General features: G+C 53.9%; 1 protein-coding gene across 1 annotated transcript in view; it reads left to right on the top strand.

Moving 5' to 3' along the window:
- Positions 1 to 612: 612 nt before the first annotated feature.
- Positions 613 to 19,991, top strand: part of BACE2 (beta-secretase 2) — a 78,814-nt gene continuing 59,435 nt past the window's right edge. The window contains exon 1 of the mRNA XM_032865304.1: positions 613 to 957. Within this exon, the coding sequence (XP_032721195.1) occupies positions 667 to 957 (291 nt within the window). The 5' untranslated portion in view covers positions 613 to 666. The remainder of the gene's footprint in view (positions 958 to 19,991) is intronic.

Raw genomic sequence — 19,991 nt, 5'->3', positions numbered from 1 at the left:
CGGACTCCGGTGGGTGTAAGTGCGGCAGGGATGAACTTAGCGAGGGCAGGCGCTGACTCCCGAAGATGCTCGCGGCTCTCTGACGATTCTCTCCTCCTCTCTGACCCTCAGGTCACCCCCCACCGCTGCGGGGCTCCCTCGCGCGCGGGGCCACAGGGCCAGTTCAGGCCCTCGCTGCCCCTTTAAGGGTTCCCGAAACTTTCCCCCTGGTATCAGATGAGCCTCGTCACATCCGTTGGCCGTAGCAGCGGGGCGCGTTCCGAGGAAATTCAGGACTCGAGTTTCCCGGGAAGAGGCGCGGCCCGACACGAGCGAGAGCGGGTAGGGCGCGCCGGGTGCGTTCCGGCGGACCCAGCGCTCGGCTGTGACCTTGGCCGCGGGGGAGGGGCCCGGCCCCTGCGGGGCAGCCGCCGCCCGCCAGAGGGGGCAGCGGCGACCAACTTGCTCAAGTTGGCGGCGCGGGCTGGGGCGGCTCCGGCTCCGGCGCCTCCTCCCGCTTCCCAGGTCCTCCTCCCGCGGCGCTCCTCCCAGCGGCCGCCGCCCGCCCGGTGCGCGCCCAGCCCTGCCCGCAGCCCCGCGCCGAGCCGCCGCGCCGCCGCCACCGCCGCCACCAGCGCCGGACGGGACGGGTCGGGCCGGGCGCGCCCCCCGGGCCCCGCCGCGGGCATGGGCGCGCAGGCCCGGGCGCTGCTGCTGCCGCTGCTGGCCCAGTGGCTCCTGCGCGCAGCCCCGGCGCCGGCCCCCGCACCCCTCACGCTGCCCCTCCGCGTGGCCGCGCCCACCCCCGGGTCCGGGACCCCCGCCGCGCCCCGCGCTGCGCCCCAAGCCGACGGCCTGGCGCTCGCCCTGGAGCCCGCCGGCGGCGCAGCCAACTTCTTGGCCATGGTGGACAACCTGCAGGGGGACTCCGGCCGTGGCTACTACCTGGAGATGCTGATCGGAACCCCCCCGCAGAAGGTAGGTTGGCTGGCTCTCGCTCGCCCAGCGGACCCGCGCCCCACCACCCCTGCGGTCCCCCAGGCTGCAGCCGCGGGTTTTCCGGGGTTCGGGGGGGAGCGCCTAGCGGAGCGTGCGCGCGGTTTAGCGTCGCCCCCGACCACATTTCGGTAGAGCAGAGTGGGGGCACGCCGGGGGGGCCCCTGCGCGCCAGGAGCGGGGCGCGCGCCCTGGGGACGTCCTGCCCCGGGCTCAGCCAAGGGTGTGCGCGAGTGTTTCAGAACTTGTTAGTCTTCCCCTCCGAGCGGCGGGGCGGCGAGCGCCTCCAACGGGCAGCCCTTCTGGCGAGCGGGGAGCCGGCACCGTGGGCCTCGGGCGCGATGCTGTGGCTCCTGGGGGCTCACCTTGGATGCCCGATCTCCTCCCCGCCCTCCCACCCCCTTGCTGTCTCATTGCTACGGGGGCTGGTGGCCGGCTCCGGAGGCGCAGTGCCTGGAGTGGGATCTGTGCGCGAGCCCCACCGAGCAGCCCAGTACGCGGAGGCTCGCTGGCTGCGGGCGGAGGGGGCCGCGTGGCCGCCGCGCGGCTCTGCTCTCCCAGAGTTGGCTCGTCGGCTTCCTCCCGCCCGCCCAGCCGCCCAGCCTCTCTGCACCGAGCCAGCGTCTGCACACGTGTGTGTGCAATGTACTAAATGCGGTCCAGCTCCTGCGGAAAAATCCAGGCTGAGTAAGGCTTCCGGGGACCGAGTGGCCTCCCGATGACCAAATAAAAATAAAACCCAGCAGCCTTCTTTTTATTTTAATCTGATTTTATTTATTAGCACTTCTTGTAGCAAGAAACGAATGCCCCCCTCACCCCCCACCCCCGGCTCAGTAATCTTTAGAGAAACAATTACCGAAGTCGATTTGGCCCCCCGTCTTTGCACGTTTACCTGATCTAAATGTGATTTGAAGTCAGGTTTTTCTTATCAATTGAGTACAGTCCCAAGATACTTTGTTTTTATTTTTAACATTGTCATTTGAGTTTCAATTCAGCTATGATTCCCCCATAAATAGAACATACTCATGACTTTGGTGTAATTCTAATTAAATTATTCAAGACTTGCTTAAGAGGAAAGACGCGCCATGCTAATTCTTTTTAAAAAAAGAAACTCTACTGAGTAACTTCTATACTTGCTTAATTAGTCTTTTTAAAAAAAAACACCTCCAGAAATGTGTTCTGCTCAAAACTTGAACTCTGGTTGCCTTTCCTCTAAGCCTTGCCTTCGGTCTTCCGGGGTGGATGGTGGGCAGGGAGGGGGAGGGTGTCAGCTGAGGGAGCTTAACTTGACCGCAGGGGTGTGGTTGCTGGTCAGAGCCGCCACGTGAAGACACGCGCTCCTGGTGAGAACCTTGTACTTTCTGCCTTCCCAAGATTTCCAAGTATTTTGTGGATGACCCTCTTTTTTGTGGCCCAAGGATGATCTTTTGGAACAGGAAATGACTCTCCGTTTATGAAATATGTGCTTTGTGGGGAAGTGTTCTTGTTAATTTTTGAGTGGAAGGGAAGTCTTTGTACTAAAGTAAAGATTTGGGCACTTTGGGTACTGTGATAAAAGGGGTTCTTGATATCTCCCTCCAGAGAAGACGGGAAGGGGAGGAAAAAAGCCTCAAGAGAAGGGGGCGGGGAATGGGAAGATTTCTCTTGGGCTCTCAAAAAAAAAAAAAAAAAGCCTTTCATAAATAATACCTTTTCTTTATTAATTAATCCAGTGACCTTTATTTTATTATTTTTTTTAAAGTAAGCTCTAGGCCCACCGTGGGGCTTGAACTCACCTCCCAGAGATTGAGAGTCACGTGGTCTATGGGCTGAGCCAGCCAGGCATCCCAGTGACCTTTACTTTAAAATGATGAAGTTTAATTAACAGGATCGTATTGCATGCCTAGTGCTTGTATCTTTACCTTGGCCAAGGAGGTAGTTCATTCAAGGTTATTTCTCAGTTAAAGATGAGCATGTTTCCAGGGAAGGCTGTTTTTAACAATCCAGATTTAATTTTTACATTTGACGGGGAATGAAATATTCTGTTCCTCCTTCTTGGCCTGATTTAGTAATAAGTTGTTTTATAGCAAAATCCGTGAGTACGATCTCCCCAAAGGCCTACTATAAACTCTTGGGTACTAGTGACAAGCACATTTCTTCCCTCTCTCCTCCTCAAATGTCTCTGGCCACCAGCAAGGTGTTCGCCGCAGGCCCTGGGGTGACTTCTGAACTCGGAGTGAGGTTTCCTGCTCTATTAACGGCCAAGAGTTAAGCATTTATTCTTTGCTGATTCTCCTAAGCCTAAAATAAAACTTGCTTAGGTGGAGAGAAAAATGCAATTGTAAATTCAGGCATTAAATAACCAAGAATTTTTGGAGAGGTAATAGTCCCCAGCCGTGTGGAGGGCTCCCCTCGTGCCGAGCACCATGCCGTGTGGGTGTTGTCCTGGGGGCATCCTCGCAACCACCCCACGGTACCCATTTAGGGGTTGGGAAAACAAGCTTGGAGAGGTTGAATGACTGGCCCAGGGAGCAGGAGTGCCAGCAGTGGATTGCGAGTAGTCCACGTGGCTGGACTCCAGAAGCTAGGTGGCTAGACTCCACTGGGCACATACCTGCTGCTCCCTTTCTTCCCTGCTTCCATTTCTTTTCCCCTTTTTTCTTTTTAAGATTATTTATTTGACAGAGAGCACAAGCAGGGGAGCGAGAGGGAGAGGGAGAAGCAGACTCCCCGCTGAGCAGGGAGCCCCATGTGGGGCTCGACCCCAGGACCCTGGGATCATGACCTGAGCAGAAGGCAGATGCTCGATCGACAGAGTCACCCCAGCACCCCTATTTTTCCCTTTTTAAACAAAATTTGGCCTTTACCCTATCCAGGGAGAGATCCCTGGACCTTTAAGCCCAAGGTGTTAGGGACTTAATGGGTGACCAATGATGGACTCCAGCTCCGTGCTGCCCTGCAGCCCTTCCCTCCCTGCAGGGCAACCTGCTGCATCGTTGGCTACAGGGACACATGGGAGAGGGAGAGGTCAACGGGACCAGTGCTGCCCAGATCCCTGCTCTCCTGTGGGAAAGCCCACTGTTGGACATGTGCTCGTTCCCTGAATGCTTACACGAAGAACTAGGGGGGTCAGTCGTTCTGCCTGCCACCGCTGAAGACATCACAGGCCTGTGCCCCGAAGCCCGTGTGAGAGCCGGGCCACGTTGGCATGGAGATGAGTGCCAGGTGTTCGATACCATCACGTGACTCCTTGTGAACAGTAGAGAACCAGCAGTCGCTTGAACCATGCAATTTGGCCTTATTAATAATAATAATGGTGTTCTAAAGTGATTATAATTATAGCAATTTCCATTATTTTAAAAAAGGCTTTCACCCTGACGCAATCAATCTGCCTGGAAATGCTAAGGGTCTGCAGCTCTATACCTTGTAATGGCCTCAAAAAGCCCTTAGGGATTTCTGTTGAAAGATTTTCTGTCGTCTCCGCTAATACGGAGGAAACAGACGGCAACACGATTTTCGTGTTTAAACATTCTACTGTAAGGAGCTAAGAAATTATTTTGGGGACTCACATTTTAATCATGGCGCATTGGCTTACCACTTCTTAGTACACAATTGTTTGGAAGACTTTGGATTGAAGATATGTGCCAAGTATATGCAATTTAGGAGTTTGTCTTTTTTAGAATAAGCAATCCAGTGTCCCTAAATTACATGAAACTCACTGCAGGCGAGGCTGGAAAAAGGAAGGCGATGGGCACCGAGAATAAATTTGATGGAACACAGCGAGATGGTAAATACTAAGGACAATGGGAAGGGGAGAGATGGCGGGGGTTTGAAGAACAGGAAAGGCAGAGCAAGGTTCCCCCCAGCTCCTGTGAGTGGCACGTGGTAGGTGGCAACTCTGAGCTTCGTGGAAGAATTCAAGATACAGTTCCTCCTTCAGAAGGTGGAAAGGCCAGGCTGAGGCACCTGCTGAAAGCACCTTAGAGGGACAGTCTGAGAAGTCACTAACAACCGTTAATATTAACAGCTAACGTTTATCCCAGGCTCACTGGATGGTGGGTACCATTGCACAGATCACCTCATTTATTCCCCACACAGCCCTAGGAAGGACGTGGAAGTTGCTCGACTTAATTATCAGACTGAGAGAGCAGAGCACAGAGAGGCCCAGTAATCTGTCCAAGGTCCCCCTGGTGAGTAGGAGAGCCGGGGTGTCCGTCAGGGAGGTCTGCCAATTCCATCCTGCAGTCCCAGCCCTTTGCTCCTGCTCCCCTTGTGCACTTGGACTTTAAAAAATATATATATATATATATACCCATTTTCATTCACCTGTGGAGGACTTGGGTGTGGCTGGAAGCATCCCGGATGCTGGTGGCTTTACACTGGTGATGGCAGTGGACAGGTGATCGGACTGTGCTGCCTTTCCCTTATTGGTTGGAGATCTTTTGAGCTTTTAGCCTCCTGCAGCTGCTGTCACAGATCCCACCGAGCAGGTGACTTAAGACAACAGAAGTATATTCTCTTGCAGTCCTGGAGGTCAGTCACCGCGAGGGAGATGCCGCCAGGGCCCTGTCCCTCCCCTGACTCTCGCAGCTTTGGCGGCTGCCCGTAGTCCTCCTCCCTGTTCCATGGCTCCAGGCTGCATCTCCCCAGTCTCTGTGTCTGTCTTCAGATGAAATTCCCACCCCACCTACCCCGGTGTGTAAGTCTCTAGGTCCAAACTGTCTTCTTAAAATGACACCTGTCATTGCATTAGGGTTCACCCTGGTCCGTTCAGACCTTATCTCAGCTTCATTACAACTGTAGAGACAGAGATTACGATTTCAACCAATTTTTTTTTTATAATGCATTTTAGGGGCACCTGGGTGGCTCAGTTGGTTAAGCATCTGACTCTTGGTTTCTGCTTAGATCTTGATCTCAGGGTCATGAGATCAAGCCCCATGTCAGCCTCCGTGCTCAACACGGAGCCAGCTTTTCCCTCTCCCTTTGCCCTTCCTCGCCGCTCCTGCTCTCTCTTTCAAATAAACAAAATATTTTTAAAAAGAAAAAAAAAGAGACTGTAAGGCATCCATCACTCCTCTATTGAATACGTTTGATAGAGAATACAGACCTTTCTCCTCCAGTATGTCTTCCTGTCCCACAGCACTTGTCTTGACTTCTGATGTCCTCTGTTGAAGACAGGTAGACATAACCTCGTCCGGGCTTTCTGTTCCTCCTAGAACATTGCTGGCCCCTCTTAACTAAAAACCAAAAGGGGGAGCTTAAGGTTGGTTCTTGTCATGTTGGACCTGAGGACAGACGTTTCAGGGCAGCGTTTTCCCTTTCATCTGGTGCCTGGCAGCGTGCCTTGGGGTTTGTAGCTCAGACACAGAATGGAACGGGTCAAGCCTTTAGTCTCTGGATTCAGCGTCCACCTAGGCTAAAGGTCGGTGTTGGTGGCTGCTGACCTTTGCCCCAACCCAGGGTGTGGCAGGAGTAGATGGGTCCATGGTGATGGTGGGCACTTCCGTCTCCAGCCGAACAGCCTCCTCCAACGACCAGCAGTGGGGCCCCTGCTCACGCTCGGCTCCATGGCCCTACATCCTGGATTCCTCTGCACTCTCTGTTCTTCTTGCCCAGACTGGGCTTGGTGTGGATTCTGGGGCTTAGTGCACGTTGGTGATGATGGATACTATCTAGAAAACCAGTGCAGCCATGAAGCAGGTGGATGGCCCAGCTTGCCTTCTGTGACTTCGTGTATATATGTTCACAGGCGAAATGTGAGTAAGGGTGTATACCCTGTATTCTGGGCTAGTTTCCTGAGCTGTGGAGAATGTGTGCGTGATTCACGGTTGGATGGGCTATCGCTTGGCGCCCCGTTGTCCCCTTCTGGTCCAAATGGACTATTTGATTTTTTGCCTGTTGCTGCTCAGTTGCTTTTTTGCTCTTGGAATTCTCAAAGAGGAAAAAAAAAAAAAAAAAAAAAACCACTTGGTGTAACCAAGTGAAAGAAACAAAACTGGTGTAACCACATTTAAGAAACCAGGAGGTTTGTTTATGGGTTAATGTGTGCTAGCCAACACAGGTCCTGGGTTGGCCATTTTTGGATTTTTATTATATGGTGCATCATATACCTGTACCTGGAAATACACACTCTTAGCATTTCCATTTTAGAAAGATAAAGAGGACTGTCGGAAGAGTAAAGCGAGTGCTGCCCTGGGCAAGCATCATCATTCTGCGGAGCCGTAAGGAGCTGTGGGAAACCTCTTTCCTTCCCTTTCACACTAGACCGGGAATGGCCCAGTGGGAGGATTTATACCTGGTCTCGCTAAGGCCAGGCTCGTGCTCCCACTGCTGAAGCCTTCCAGAGCCCGCAGTGGATAGATGGCCTCAGTCGGCGGTGGGCAGGGGACTACCTCAGGCTGCCAGCCATGCACACCCCCTGCCTGGAACCAAACAACAAAGCCAAACACCGCAACCACCCCCCCAAACCCAGCCCCAAGCCAGCCCCTCAGAAAGTGGTGACACGGGGAAGAATGGTGGAGAAAACTGAAGCAGAAAGTTTTCCAGACAGCACAGAGGTTGGGACAATGAGGACCCTTGCTGGAAGGGACGCTGCTGCTTGGGGAAGGTGGATGTGGATTCCCGAAGCGTCCGTGGGCATCCAGAGCCCTTTCCATGACACCAGGCTGCCCCCTGGAAACCAGAAGCATCTTGCAGTCGGACAAGTTGCTGGGAAGCCGGCTGAACTGCACTCATTGGGGAATTGGATGTTTGGGTGCTGATCCCAGAGGCGGGGCTTGCCTAGTGCTTGGTGTGGGAGATCCTCCTGGTGCCTCATTCCTCAGCTTGTAAATTAGGAGATTGGACGGGGTGACCTGAGAGCCCTGCTAGGACTCGAACACTCAACGGCTGTGATCTGTTGTAGTTCTGAGTGCTTTCAGAAGCTCGAATGTTCAGCAGGTGTGTGCAGGCAAGTCACCTAGACGTCTGTCAAAATGCAGAATCTGTCTCGGTGTCCTGGGAAGTGGGGAGGGGGCAGAGGAGGATGGGTCTGCGGGCTCCCCGGTCCCCACTACAGCCTTTGTCCCCAAGCCCAGCAGGCCTGGGAAGGACTAAGAGCGTCTGGTACAGCTGGTTAAACACAGTTTCCTGGGATCCAGCCCAGATGGACCAGGTGAGACACGGGGCCTGAGAAGCTGCATTTTTACCGTGCCCTCCTGGTGCCCTGCCCCGCCACCCCCAGCAGTCGCTCAGCCCCTGTCCATGGATGCTGTTTGGGAGCCACGAGAGAAGCCAGATCTTCTTCTGCTTCATGGTTCCCTGCGTGGAAGGGGTTGGTTCTTTTATCTTCCCAAGTGTGGTTGTTTGGTTAGCGTTGCCCTCTGCGGGTTTATTAGCAAAATCTCTACCTCAAGCAGATTGTGTTCCAAAAACTTCCTTGTTTGGCAGGTTGGAAACGGCTTGCGTTTTCTCCAGGGAGAATGTTCTAAAGGCGTGTGTGCTGACGGTGTCCTTTTTAAATTTCCTTCTGTCACGGAGCAATAATTTGTAAATCAATAAACATGAATTAGTAGGAAAGCGAAAAAAAAATGTCTAGATAACAAGGGCTACTTTTTCAGTTATTGGGTTCAGCAGACATGGAGTTCGGGAGGGGGAGCTGATGTCGGTTTCAGGCCCCCCAGCCTGTGGCTACCTTGTTGCCGACTGGTAACTGTTGCTTTGTGGCTTGGTGCCTCCGAGCAGCAGCCTGTGCTCTAGAAAGTGTCCTTGCTCTGGAAGAGGACCAATCGAATCAGAAGTTGTTACGAATGGTTCCAGTAACAGATTTGTGTTGCTGCCCTCCCCCTAGTGGGAGGGTGGTTATTTTTGTTTAAGCGAAAAGGAAATGTGATAGTGTTGGTTTCTCTGCTTCCCAGTCCTCTCCAGGGAGGGTGGGAAGAGAGCTTTTACCCAGGGCAGCAAATAGGTCTAACACAGACGTTTTTCCATCCCCCATCCCCGGAAGCTGTGCCCTATCTGGGGGACATATGGTGCTGTCTTGAGACGTTTGGGTTGTTACGTATTGGGTGTTTCACCAGGGTGCTGCTGAAGGCCTGCAGGGCGTGGGACAGCCCCCCCGTGACAAATAATGATCGGGTCTAAAATGTCAGCAGTACCAAGGGTGAGAAATCCTGGAAACAACCTGGCCTGGGAGCAGGGAGGGGAGAGTGTCCAGGAGGAGCATCCGCCGTGGGCAGGAGCAGGGAGTGACTGCTACGACACCTGCGGCTTGCCCTGAGCCTCACCGCTCTGTCTCGTTCCAGCATCGTGGTTCTTCTCATTCAGCATCTTTATTGAGCACCTACTGTGTGCCAGGCCCTGTGTTAAGCCCTGGGATGCACCACCGGTTGACAAGGACAGAGGTGGTCCTTGATTTTCTAGAACCCGTGTGCTCATTGGCAAGACAGACTGTTAACACAGTAAACAGAATTTCCGGTAACTGCTGGGACAGTCCAACCTGGTGATGGGCATGGGTCAGAACAGACGGCTCCAGCCCGCCGGGTAGAGGAAAGCTCTCCGAGGAGGCACAGCTGGACGGTGACCAGCAGCGTGGAAGACCCAGCCTTGAGCTGTTGGGGAGAACCGGGTTCCAGGGTGAAGCCAGGCAGGTGAAGGAGACTCCTGTACCCCGGGGCGGGCGGGCGTGGGGGAGACACACGCTGAGAGTGCACGTGGGCCCTGGGCACCTCTGAGGAGGTGCCGGCTTTGGGAGCAGCTCCTCTTTCCTCTATTTTAAAATTGTGTTTTGTGGTTAGATTTTATTACAACGAAGTCCTTACAGAGGCAGTGCGTGCATGCATGTGTGTGTAGTGAAGAGTTAGGGGAAGGGAGCTGAATATGGCTAGCCGGGAGTTTCTGAATTAAAAAGGAAAATTAAGCTCAGCCTGCCCCGGGGACGAGGGGCTGCCAGGAGATTGCTGTCAGGTTCCCCAGACACAGACCGGGACAAGAGTGCGAGCGGGCAGTGTATTTGGGAGGTGATCTTCGGAATCACATGTAGTGGGTGGAGAAGTGAGAGGGGAAGGGAGGCATGTAGCAGAGGGAGGGTGCCGGTGTGGGCAGCGGGGCACAGGCCCCCGAGGATCCCTGGGAGTGGATGCCAGAGAGACTCAGTCCCAGCTGAGGACAAGGGCACGGGGCATCCCTCCCCCTTCACCCCCACTCCTGCCCTGGCTCCTGCCAGCTGTGGGCTGAGGACTGCCGCCGCGTGGGTTCACCTTCAGCATCTGGGGTCCTCCGGCTGCTTAGAGAAGGCAGGCAGGCAGGGTGCAGGGTCGTGCACCCAGACGGCTGGTTCAGTCTGTGGCCCCCCTGCGGGCACTGTGGCCGGCCAGGTTGGCCTCCTGTCTGGGGGATGAGAGAAGGAATGCTCTCTGTCACTGAAGCTTTTTGAGAGCCTCATTCCGGCCCTGCAGAAAAACACTTTTAAAGCTCTGCTTTATTTATTTGTTTATTTTTAAGGCTCTGCACTTTAAGATCCTAACTCCCTAAAGTGATCTAGAATCTAACTCACAGAAGCTTCTGTGAGTCAGTCCAGAGTGTACTTCTCATTGATATCTGTCCTTTGAACTTTTTTCCAGAAGGGGAGGATGTGGGCACTGAGCCAGAGAAAATGGTTGGGGGTTGGGGGGGGGCAAAGGGAGATGATGTTTGAGGTTAAAAACAACCACAAAACCTCCTTTGAAGATCGAGTGCTCTGAACCAAAGACTTTCAACGTCCCTTGCGTGCCTGGTGCCTTGCGATGCCCAAGAACAGGGTGACAAGGGGTACAGGATGGGGCCAGGTCCCAGACCCACTGACACTCACAAGCTTCCTGATGGCTTAAGAATTGATCACCCAGCTGTGTGCTTATTCCGACGTATACACCCATTTTAGAAATAGATGAGATACTTTGTCACCCTTTGGTCAGATGGCTTCTTAACCCTGTGGGACATGGTACTTTCTGGTGCCCACTTCCCTGTTCATTCCACCCAAATGGGAGGGACTGTGGGCCGGTGGGTTGCAAGCCTCGAGCTGGGTGCTTGGTAGAGGGCAGACCGTGTGTCTGAGGACCATCGTCACCTTCCCCTGCACACCTGAGCTGGTGCCTTGCTCGGGGCTGCTCATCCCAGGGGCTGTGAACGCAGGCTTCTCTGTCCTGGGTTTATGAGCCAGCCCAGCCGGAGAACTGAAACATCCCAGGATCTGCGTTCAAGGCCTCGGGGCAAAGGCAGGGGCCTGCCCAGCCTCAAACCTCAGCCTCATGTCCCATCCCAGCATCTGCAGAGCTGTGCATGGGGCTCCTGGCAGGGACCCAGGGAGAGGCACAGGGATCCTGTGGCTCCTTGGATCCGCGTGACCTCTGATCCCTCTCCCGGGAGAGCGTGCGGACCCCAGGGCCCAGAGGTCCTGGATCTTCCAGCCAGCCCCCAGCCCCCTGCGTCCTGCAGAGATTAGCGCTTGCACTTGTGACTCTGTGTGTATGGATCGTGTGTAAGATAGCAAGCCGTGGGGGTGCCACGGGCCGGATTCTGAACGCTGGTCTTCTGAGATTCACCACAACGTGTCTTAGTATGGCTCGGGGGGGTTTGTTTTGTTTCTATGTTAGCACTTGGTCTTTTCAGGATAGAAGCTGAGGATGTTGAATTCTAAGAAATCTTCTAGTAAAATGTTCTTTTTTTTTTTTTTTCCTTCAGGTTTTTTTTGTTTACTTGACGGGGTTGGGGGGGGACATATTCCGGGGCGGCGGGAGAGGGAGAAGCAGACTTCCTGCTGCACGGGGAGCCCGATGCGGGGCTCGATCCCAGGGCCCCGGGATCATGACCCAAGCCGAAGGCAGACGTCCAACAACCGAGCCCCCCAGGCGCCCCTAGAACGTTCTCTTTCTTTGAGCTTCCCGTTATCCAGATGTTGGCCTTCTAGTTGGTCTCCTAGTTCCTGTCCTTGGTCTTTGAGTTCTGGTCTGGGTTCATTTCTGCCACTTTCACTTTAATTTTCAAGAGCACTTTCTTTTCGTCTCTGCATGTTCCTTTTTATGGTTGTACTTTACTCTCGTTTCAGAATTGCAGATCTGCTGTTTCTCTGAGGAAATAACTTACGATTTTTTTTTTTTTCGGCTTCCTGCCTTTTTTCTTTTGGCCCCGAGTCCTTCTCTTGGGTTCTGCGTCTGGGCGTCTGGTCTGCGTCTCTCGCCAGAAGCTTTCCACAAATGTCCGGGGATTATTGGCTGACTGTTCGTGTTTAAAAAGGAAGCGTTAGGGGCGCCTGGCTGGCTCAGGCGGTGGAACATGTGACTCTTGATCTCCAGGTGGTGAGTTCAAGCCCCTTGCTGGGTGCGGAGTCCACTTAAAAAAAAAAAAATTTTAAATAAATAAAAAGGAAGCGTTAAAAGGCATAAGCTGAGTGTCGAATGTATTTTTTAAAAAGATTCATTTGTTATTTTAGAGAGCAGGGGAAGGGGCAGAGGGAATGAATCTGCAATGGACGCCCCCTCCCCACGTAGCCCAGTGGGGGGCTTTAATCTCCCGACTCCGACTCCGAGATGGGGACCTGAGCTGTCCAGGGTCAGACGCTAACCCACTGAGCCACCCAGGGACCCTAGAGGACTTTTGTTACTTACGTGCATGCTTAGGTCTTGAAACACGGCAGTCATGGTGACACTGTCACTTGGCCGGTGGCAGATGCCTTCCGTTGGTTGTTGAACCAAAACAGCTTCTCAGCCCTCTCCTCTCTGGCCTGGAGCTTTTCCCTGCGGCTGCCGATGTGGGGACGGGGCTGTGGACGGGGACTAAATTGGGGTCTCCTGGAGGATTTCAGGGATTGTTACTTCTCTGGATAAAAGTGGCGGGCTTGGCTGCGGTGATGCTTTCTGCCCTTTCCTGCCTTTGATCAGGTCAACGGGGAGCTGACTTCTGAACTTGAGAGCTGACTTCTGACCTTGAGAGATAGGGGTTGGTGGGGGAGCAGTGATTTGACGCTGATTTTCTTTGAGGTGCTGATCCGACACCAACTGTCCCTACGCGCTTCTTGCTTCTTGGTGTGAAGAGTCCCGGCTTGTCTGAGTCGCTCGGAACCTCGCTTTTATTCATAGCCAGAAATTACATGCCATCATAACTTTTGGGGAAAAAAATAGCTTCATAATTAAAAAAAAAAAAAAAACTTTCAGATAGTTTGTCCTTCTTTTCTTCTTGAGATCTCCCAGGAAGAGGAGGACAAGTCGAGAAGTCTTTTCTGTAGTGTCTTTGCTGCTGTTGTTGGCCAGAAGCTCATGTCCGGCGGGCACTGTTACAGGGATGTAGGTATAGGCTTTGGCCATGGCAAAGGGACCCCACAGGAGACGACCGCCGGGAGGAGTTCACATGGGGTAGGTCGGGGTCAGCAAACAAAGGCCTGTGGTCCCATCTGGCTGTTTCTGTAAGGGTTTATTGGGAATGCCGCCATCGGATTGGTGGTTTACCTGTTGTCTGTGCGTGCGTTCACACTACAGTGGCAGAGTTAGCCTGAGTCTAGGGTCGTCACTCTCCGGCTCTGTACAGAAAAAGTTTGCTGATCTCAGGGCTAGATCATCAGGTGCTAGAGACAAAGGAGGGAGGGAACATCTGTGGCAACAGGCGGACTGTGGTTTTGTCCACACCAGGACATACGGGATGGGGTGCGAGCTCTGTGTGGTGGGAATGGGGGAAGGAATGCCCCATAGGAGAAAGGTTGAGTACGGAGGCATCAGCCACACCCTGAACGTGGTAGTCATGACGTGAGAGGAGTGCGTTCTTCCCCCGAACCTTCCTTCCCTCCTGTTCCGGGTGTTGTTGTGAGCCAGACGGGGAAACAGTAAATCCCACCGCGCCTCCCCGCCCCACCGCGCCTCCCCTGCCCCACTGTAGGTTTCTGAGCCTGAGGTGCACCCTGAGCCCACTGTATCAGATGCCAGATACGGGCTTTGTGCTTAAGTTTTGTCTTTAGATAGGACCGGACTTCTAATGTCCAAAAAAAAAAAAAAAAAAAAAAATGAACTGCCACAAAGCTTTTGGAAAAATACAGTCTTTGCCCAAGATTTCATTCAAGGATGGGGAAGAACAGTTTACAGAGTGTGTTCGAAGGGAGGTGTGGGACAGGAAAGGTTCTCCTAAGATGTCCTACCGTCACACAAAGGCTATATGGAGGGGAGTTTGGGAATTTCTAGTGAGGTCACGTATCCATGTATCCTGTGGCGCAAAAATCCACTTCTGGGCATTTGGGCAAAGTTATGTTGGGGAAAACTGTAAAAAGCATTCTAGTCATCATGATGCCATCTGTGCCAGCAAGCCATCGGAGACCACCGCCCAGATGTCCATGGGGAGGGCACCGGAGGCACAGGAAGTGACACTGTGGGGCATGGTGCGTCTGAGTGAGCAAGGACCCTCTTTAAGGACTTCAAGTGAGGAAAGCCAAGTGGAGACAAGAGGAGAGTCTGCATCTGGCAAAGCGGGTGGGCACAGACACCTCTCCCCTCCCTCTTCTCTCGAGATCGTCTGGGACAGAGGCCCCCTGAGCCGGGTGACTGTGCGGCTCACCGAGCCCCAGCCCTGCCCCCATGCCCATCCCTCTGCTGTGACAGCCACCCCCGCTCCAGCACGTCATGGGTCTGCTGTGTTGGCAAGTTCAAGACCTCTGCAGATATGTTCTGTGCTCTTTCTTCCCAGAAAGCCACCGGGCCAGATCGGCTTTTACTGTGACGACAAGCGGCTGGCAGGGCTACGCTGCTTCAGCGATACCGGAAAATAAATAAATAAATACACGATTCAAGCAGGTCCCTGTCAGGTGATCTTTTCCCGTGGATTTAGAAACTGCCTTTTCTTAAGAAGCTTCTGCTATGGAGAGAAGTCTTTCTGAAGGTGGCATCTTGACATATTTCCGTCCTTATTTGATTTCTGCCACCAGAAATGGTATGTTTACTACGTATATAAATACTTGTGAACTCTTAAGTTAGAAACAGCATTTACTACCTGTGTAAAATATTTTCCAAAGAATTTTCATCCTTTTATTTAAAAAAAAAAAATATTTCAGAGCAGCTGGGAGGGGAGAGGGGCAGAGGGGAAGAATCTTCTCCCCCTCTAGGCGCAGAGCCCAAGACCAGGCTTGATCTCACGACCCTGAGATCATGACCTGAGCCGAAACCAAGACTTGGATGCCCAGTGGCCTGAGCCACGCAGCTGCCCCCAAAGAATTTGAGTTCTTCAAGGAAAAAAACCCCAACAAACTAGAGAAAAGTAGTACCTTCTAGTTAGTTTGCTAGAGCCATTGATTGACATTAGGGAAAATGGAAGTTTAGGATTCATTACCCCCATTTCACAGGTGAGGAGCCTGAGGCAGAGCCAGGATTTGAAAACAGCTGATCTGGTCTCAGACCTTGTGCCCTGAGCCACCGCTAAGCTGCCTCCTAGCACATGACTTGTAGATATATGCGCGGATGGGGTTGAGTGCTCAAAAATGTTCTTTTGTTTTTTAAGATTTTTTTATTCATTTGAGAGAGAGAGAGAGAGAGACCACAGTGGGGGGAGTGACAGGCAGAGGGAGATGCAGACTCCCCGCCGAGCAGGGAGCCTGATGCGGGCTCCATCCCAGCATCCTGAGATCATGACCTGAGCTGAAGGCAGACACTTCACTGACTGAGCCCCCCAAGTGCCCCCAAAATATTCTTCTCATTCCTATAGTTTATCCAAACGTTTTCCATCACTAGTCCATGAGCACTGGGGAGCCCCGTACGGAATGGGGGACTCATTCAATTGAGGAGAAACTTCCTGTCCGTGAGCAGAGTCTGTGTGCATCTTGGAATCGCACAGGTGCCCCGTAAGCAGTCGTCCACGGGTTTATTTGCCAGACTGTTCTGGACACTTGGCCTCCTGGAGGAGGTACCGGCCGCCTTCTTCCACAAGCTCCTCTCCCAGAGCAGCCCCGGAATAGCACTGGGCCATCGAAGGCTTGATCTGAACCGTAACAATCAACTACCAGCAGCGATCGCCCTGCAGAACCCGTGTGTGGCCATCTCTCCCCTCTTTCCAATCAGCTGGCGACTGTGATGTCCGCCTTGTTTCAGTGCTGTCCACTTGTTTATGGGCGATCTGAGAAGGCAAGGTGCCGCGTGGGTCCACTGCTCTTTCCCCAGCTGTGTATGTGGGGTGGCGGGTCGGCCGCCAGCTAGCTCCCCTTTGTCCTCTCTCCGGCTCCCATTCCTGCACTCCTCCCCACCTCCTGGGGGATGCTGCTGGAAGGGGAGGAGGAGGAGCCCAGCTAGGAGTGGGGTGCCTGGGACGCCTCTGGATGGTAACTGATGGGGTGCTTGTGTGCAAATGGCACCGCACAGGGGTCCCAAGGAGGAGGGCGTTTTCCTGGGACAGGCCCTTCTGTCCTGTCTCGGTGGCCAGCTTCCGTGAACTGCACTGCTCAGTCTCACTTGTCCCCTGGCTTGGGATCGGGCTTGGTAGGATGAGAGAGAATTCGGTGTATAAACGCCACTCCCCCTCCCTGCTGGTTTTAGCGTGCCTGTGTTTCCTTCCACCGCTGCCGCCGCCTCCAGGCCCCGGGGCCACGGTGCCCTTCACGCCCAGGCCCCTGGGCACCTCGGCTCTGTGACCCTGCCCATGCCCACACCTCTGTGGACCGCCGGTCCAGCAGGCTCCTCCCGCGAGCCCTGGAATAGACCCCCCGCTCCTGCTGTGCTCGCTTTGCGCGGCGGGTAAGGATGACAGCCCTGGCACCTTCCTACTTCAGGAGTCTGTCCAAGTCTCTGGAACTTTAGGGGCTCCCGGCTGGCTCAGGCCGTGAAGCACGCAGCTCTTGATCTCAGGGTCGTGAGTTTGAGCCCCAGGTTAGGCAGTGTGTGTTCTGGTTTTTGTTTTTTAAAAAGGTAAATCTTTGGAACTTTAAATTTGGGCTCGAGTTGGTCTGTAGCCAGAGTGGTTGTCCCATCTGTCTCCACCGTTGCCCAAATAATAGTCGATGTCCTGACCCCCACTATGTCAGACCGGGACTGTATTTGGAGATGGGGCCTTTCAAAGGCGACTACATTAGAATGAGGTTTTCAGGTCCTCCTCCTGTCTGCCCAATGTCCCTCTTAGAAGAGGTTTGGACACACAGGTGGCAGGGTGTGTGTGCATGGGGGAACGGCCTCGTGGAGAGGCAGCAGGTGGACGGCCCTCGACATACCAAGGAGAGAGGCTTCAGAGGAAATTAGCTCCCTCCTTGATCTTGGATTTCCAGCCTCAGAGCTGTCAAGAGGATGAATTTCTGTTCAGACGCCAGGCTGAGCCAGCTAACTCGCGCAGCCTCCCTCCTGGTTCACGGTGGGTCCTAGCGCATGGGGTCCCCGGAGGTCCCCCTGACTTTGCCCACCCTGTCGTTGCTCACCAGGCCTGTTTATGCTAGCAGGAAGGAGGACGGAGTGGGCCTTCTGTGATAGAATGGTCCCTTTGCTGTAAGGTGCCACCTGGCTTTATGTTCTGGACCATAGAACACCTGTCTTGTTAAGTCCTGGTCCCTGAGTAAATGAAGGCCGCGTGCCCACAGCCACTGCTCTTAGCGCTCGCTGGACGGAAGGGAAGCCCGTTTCACGGGGTTACGCCTATTTATTTTTCTCAGATCAAGACACATGCACTTGGGGCAAAACCGTGACATTCGGGGCCGTGAGAAAATGACAACTGCTTTTGTAGCCAGCAACCCCAAGGCCAGGGCCGGCCCGCTGCCTGCCTTCCTGCGCACTTGAGACGGAAAGGACGGGCAGGGTTTGTCCAACACCTGCCACTTCGCACAGGAGGCTCTCAGCATGGACTCACCGTCTCGCCTCCGTCTCAGCGGTTTGTCGATCTCAGACCCGGCAGCTTCCTCCGGAGAGCGGAGACTGGAGAAAGCAGCCATCTCGGAAGTCTGTTCGGTCCAGGAGCCCCGAGGGGAGCGGCTGTGCTGAGGGCGAGTGCTCAATGGGTCCGGCCACGGCTGCAGGCCCTCCTGGAAAGGAGATCAAGTTGGAGTCCCTTTCGGCAATTTCCAGCAGCAATCAGCAGTTTTCAGTACTTTCCAGGCGGGCAAGCCCAGCACTCTGTAGGATCATTGACAGTAATTAAAACTCAGAGTTGACTGTTTGAGGGGCGCCTGGGTGCCTCAGTCATTTCAGCGTCTGCCTTCAGCTCCAGTCATGATCCCGGGGTCCTGGGATCGAGCCCCCCCCCCCCCCCCCCCCGTTGGGCTCCCTGCCTGCCGGGGAACCTGCTTCTCTCTCTCCCTCCGCCCCTCCCCCGCTTGTGCTTTCTCACTCTTGCTGTCTCTCAAATAAATGGAATCTTTAAAAAAATATATATATATTTTGAAAGTTGAGGTGGCTGCTGTCCGCGACGGGCCCTGACGGGACGGGGCGGTATGAATGGGAAAGGCTGAAGAATCTTTACCAAGTGCAAAGCCGATCTTTGATGTTGGCTTTTCTGTGGTTTTTGATGTCTTCAGGAACTGTGAAGTCACGGAAGACGGTTTCTATCGCGAATTGTTTTCACAGGTCCTCGTGACCCGTGGGCAGAGGGGACGGTCGCCCAGTGCTGTGTGTGTGTGTCATGGGACCAGAGTTTAGTTGCCGTGTATGGAAATAGAGAATGAGATTTTTTATTAGCTAAATTAGTTAAAGCCTAGTTAACCAGCAGCGTTCTACTGGTTTCAGGTGTACGATATTGTAATTCAGCAGTTTCCTGCATTACTCAGAGCTCTGATCATTGTACTCTTAATCCCTTCTGTGTGGAAAACATGGGACACGTCGTGAATTCGCCTGTCATCCGTGCTTAGCGGCTGTGCTAATCACTGAGCATGACAACTAGATGTCTGCTTAACGGACGGTTGCAAGGTAGTAAATGAAGGCTGGATATGGACTTTAATTGGGGGCGCTGAGCAGGTGCCGCGATGTCGAAGGGGTAGGAAGTGCCATCACGTGACCAACCCTTGGAGGCCTCCAGGGAGATGCGCATCCCGTCTACCAGCCCCAGAGGAGGGGTCCCGGGGGCCCTGGGAGGGGACACTCATTTCAGATAATCGACAGGCTGCCCTGTGGCTCTGCTGGGAAGCCGTGGGGGCTGTGAGCTCTTCAGCGTCCCGGAAGCTCCGTGAGGACCAGCACCGAATCCATCCTCAATAAATAGTTGTTGAATTAAACTGTGAAAGGAAGACGGGGCCAAAACAGACGCCCTAGACTCATTACAAGTTAGGACATCGGGTAATGAGCTTCCCCTCACTGAGGAGTTTGGCAGAAATGTCCGCAGCTTTCTGGGTGGTTCTGGGTCGTGGTGCTGCATTACAGGGGTTGGACTGCGTCTGTGGTCCCCGTTCCCGCTGATGTCAGGTCCCCGGGGACCCTGTTAAAGGTGTGGATTCCAGTTTCTGTTCTCTGGGTTGGAGCTGACCTGTGGTAGCTGCTGAAGTGATCCCAGTGGACACAGCGGTGACCCCTCAGATTCATTTCAAGTCTTCTGCTTCCACGCCCCCTGATAAAATCTAGCCTCGTGTCTGAGGGTGGGTCCTGTTCTGTAAGGCAGTTACTCTAAGTCACAGGTGACTGACCACGTCCGGCAGGTAAGCAATGTGTGTGTCTACTCGCCTGGCCCTGTTCTGGGCAAGAGCGTGCAGCCGTGAGCCACGGAGACGTCCGATCTGGCCCGCTCGGATCTACGTTGAGTGGGACGAGAAAGACACATCCAGTCAATATGCTGCTGTCTGGAAGGGGGGTTACAGTGCAGACAAAGGCATGTGGGGAGTAGGGAAGTGGGACTGCATTCTCTAGGATGGCCCGGGGCAGGGGTCTTCCAGGAGGCAGCACTGGAGTGAGAGAGTGAGGTCTGTGGGGAAGGGTGTTCAGGCCCAGGGAACAGCCAGGCCCAGGCCTTGAGAATGGTGTGTATTTCTGTGATGGAGGAAGCCCAAGGAGGCTCCAGTTGGAGTGCGGGGGGCAAGCTGTGGGAGAGGAGGCGAGAGTCCAGTGGGAAGGGGGGCTTTGCTCTCGCTGAGAGCTATGTGGTCAAGAAGGTAAAAT

The sequence above is a fragment of the Lontra canadensis genome, unplaced genomic scaffold (assembly GCF_010015895.1).
Source record: "Lontra canadensis isolate GAN:19392208 unplaced genomic scaffold, GSC_riverotter_1.0 scaffold29, whole genome shotgun sequence".
NCBI lineage: Eukaryota > Metazoa > Chordata > Mammalia > Carnivora > Mustelidae > Lontra > Lontra canadensis.
This window is presented reverse-complemented; position numbering and strand designations above follow the sequence as displayed.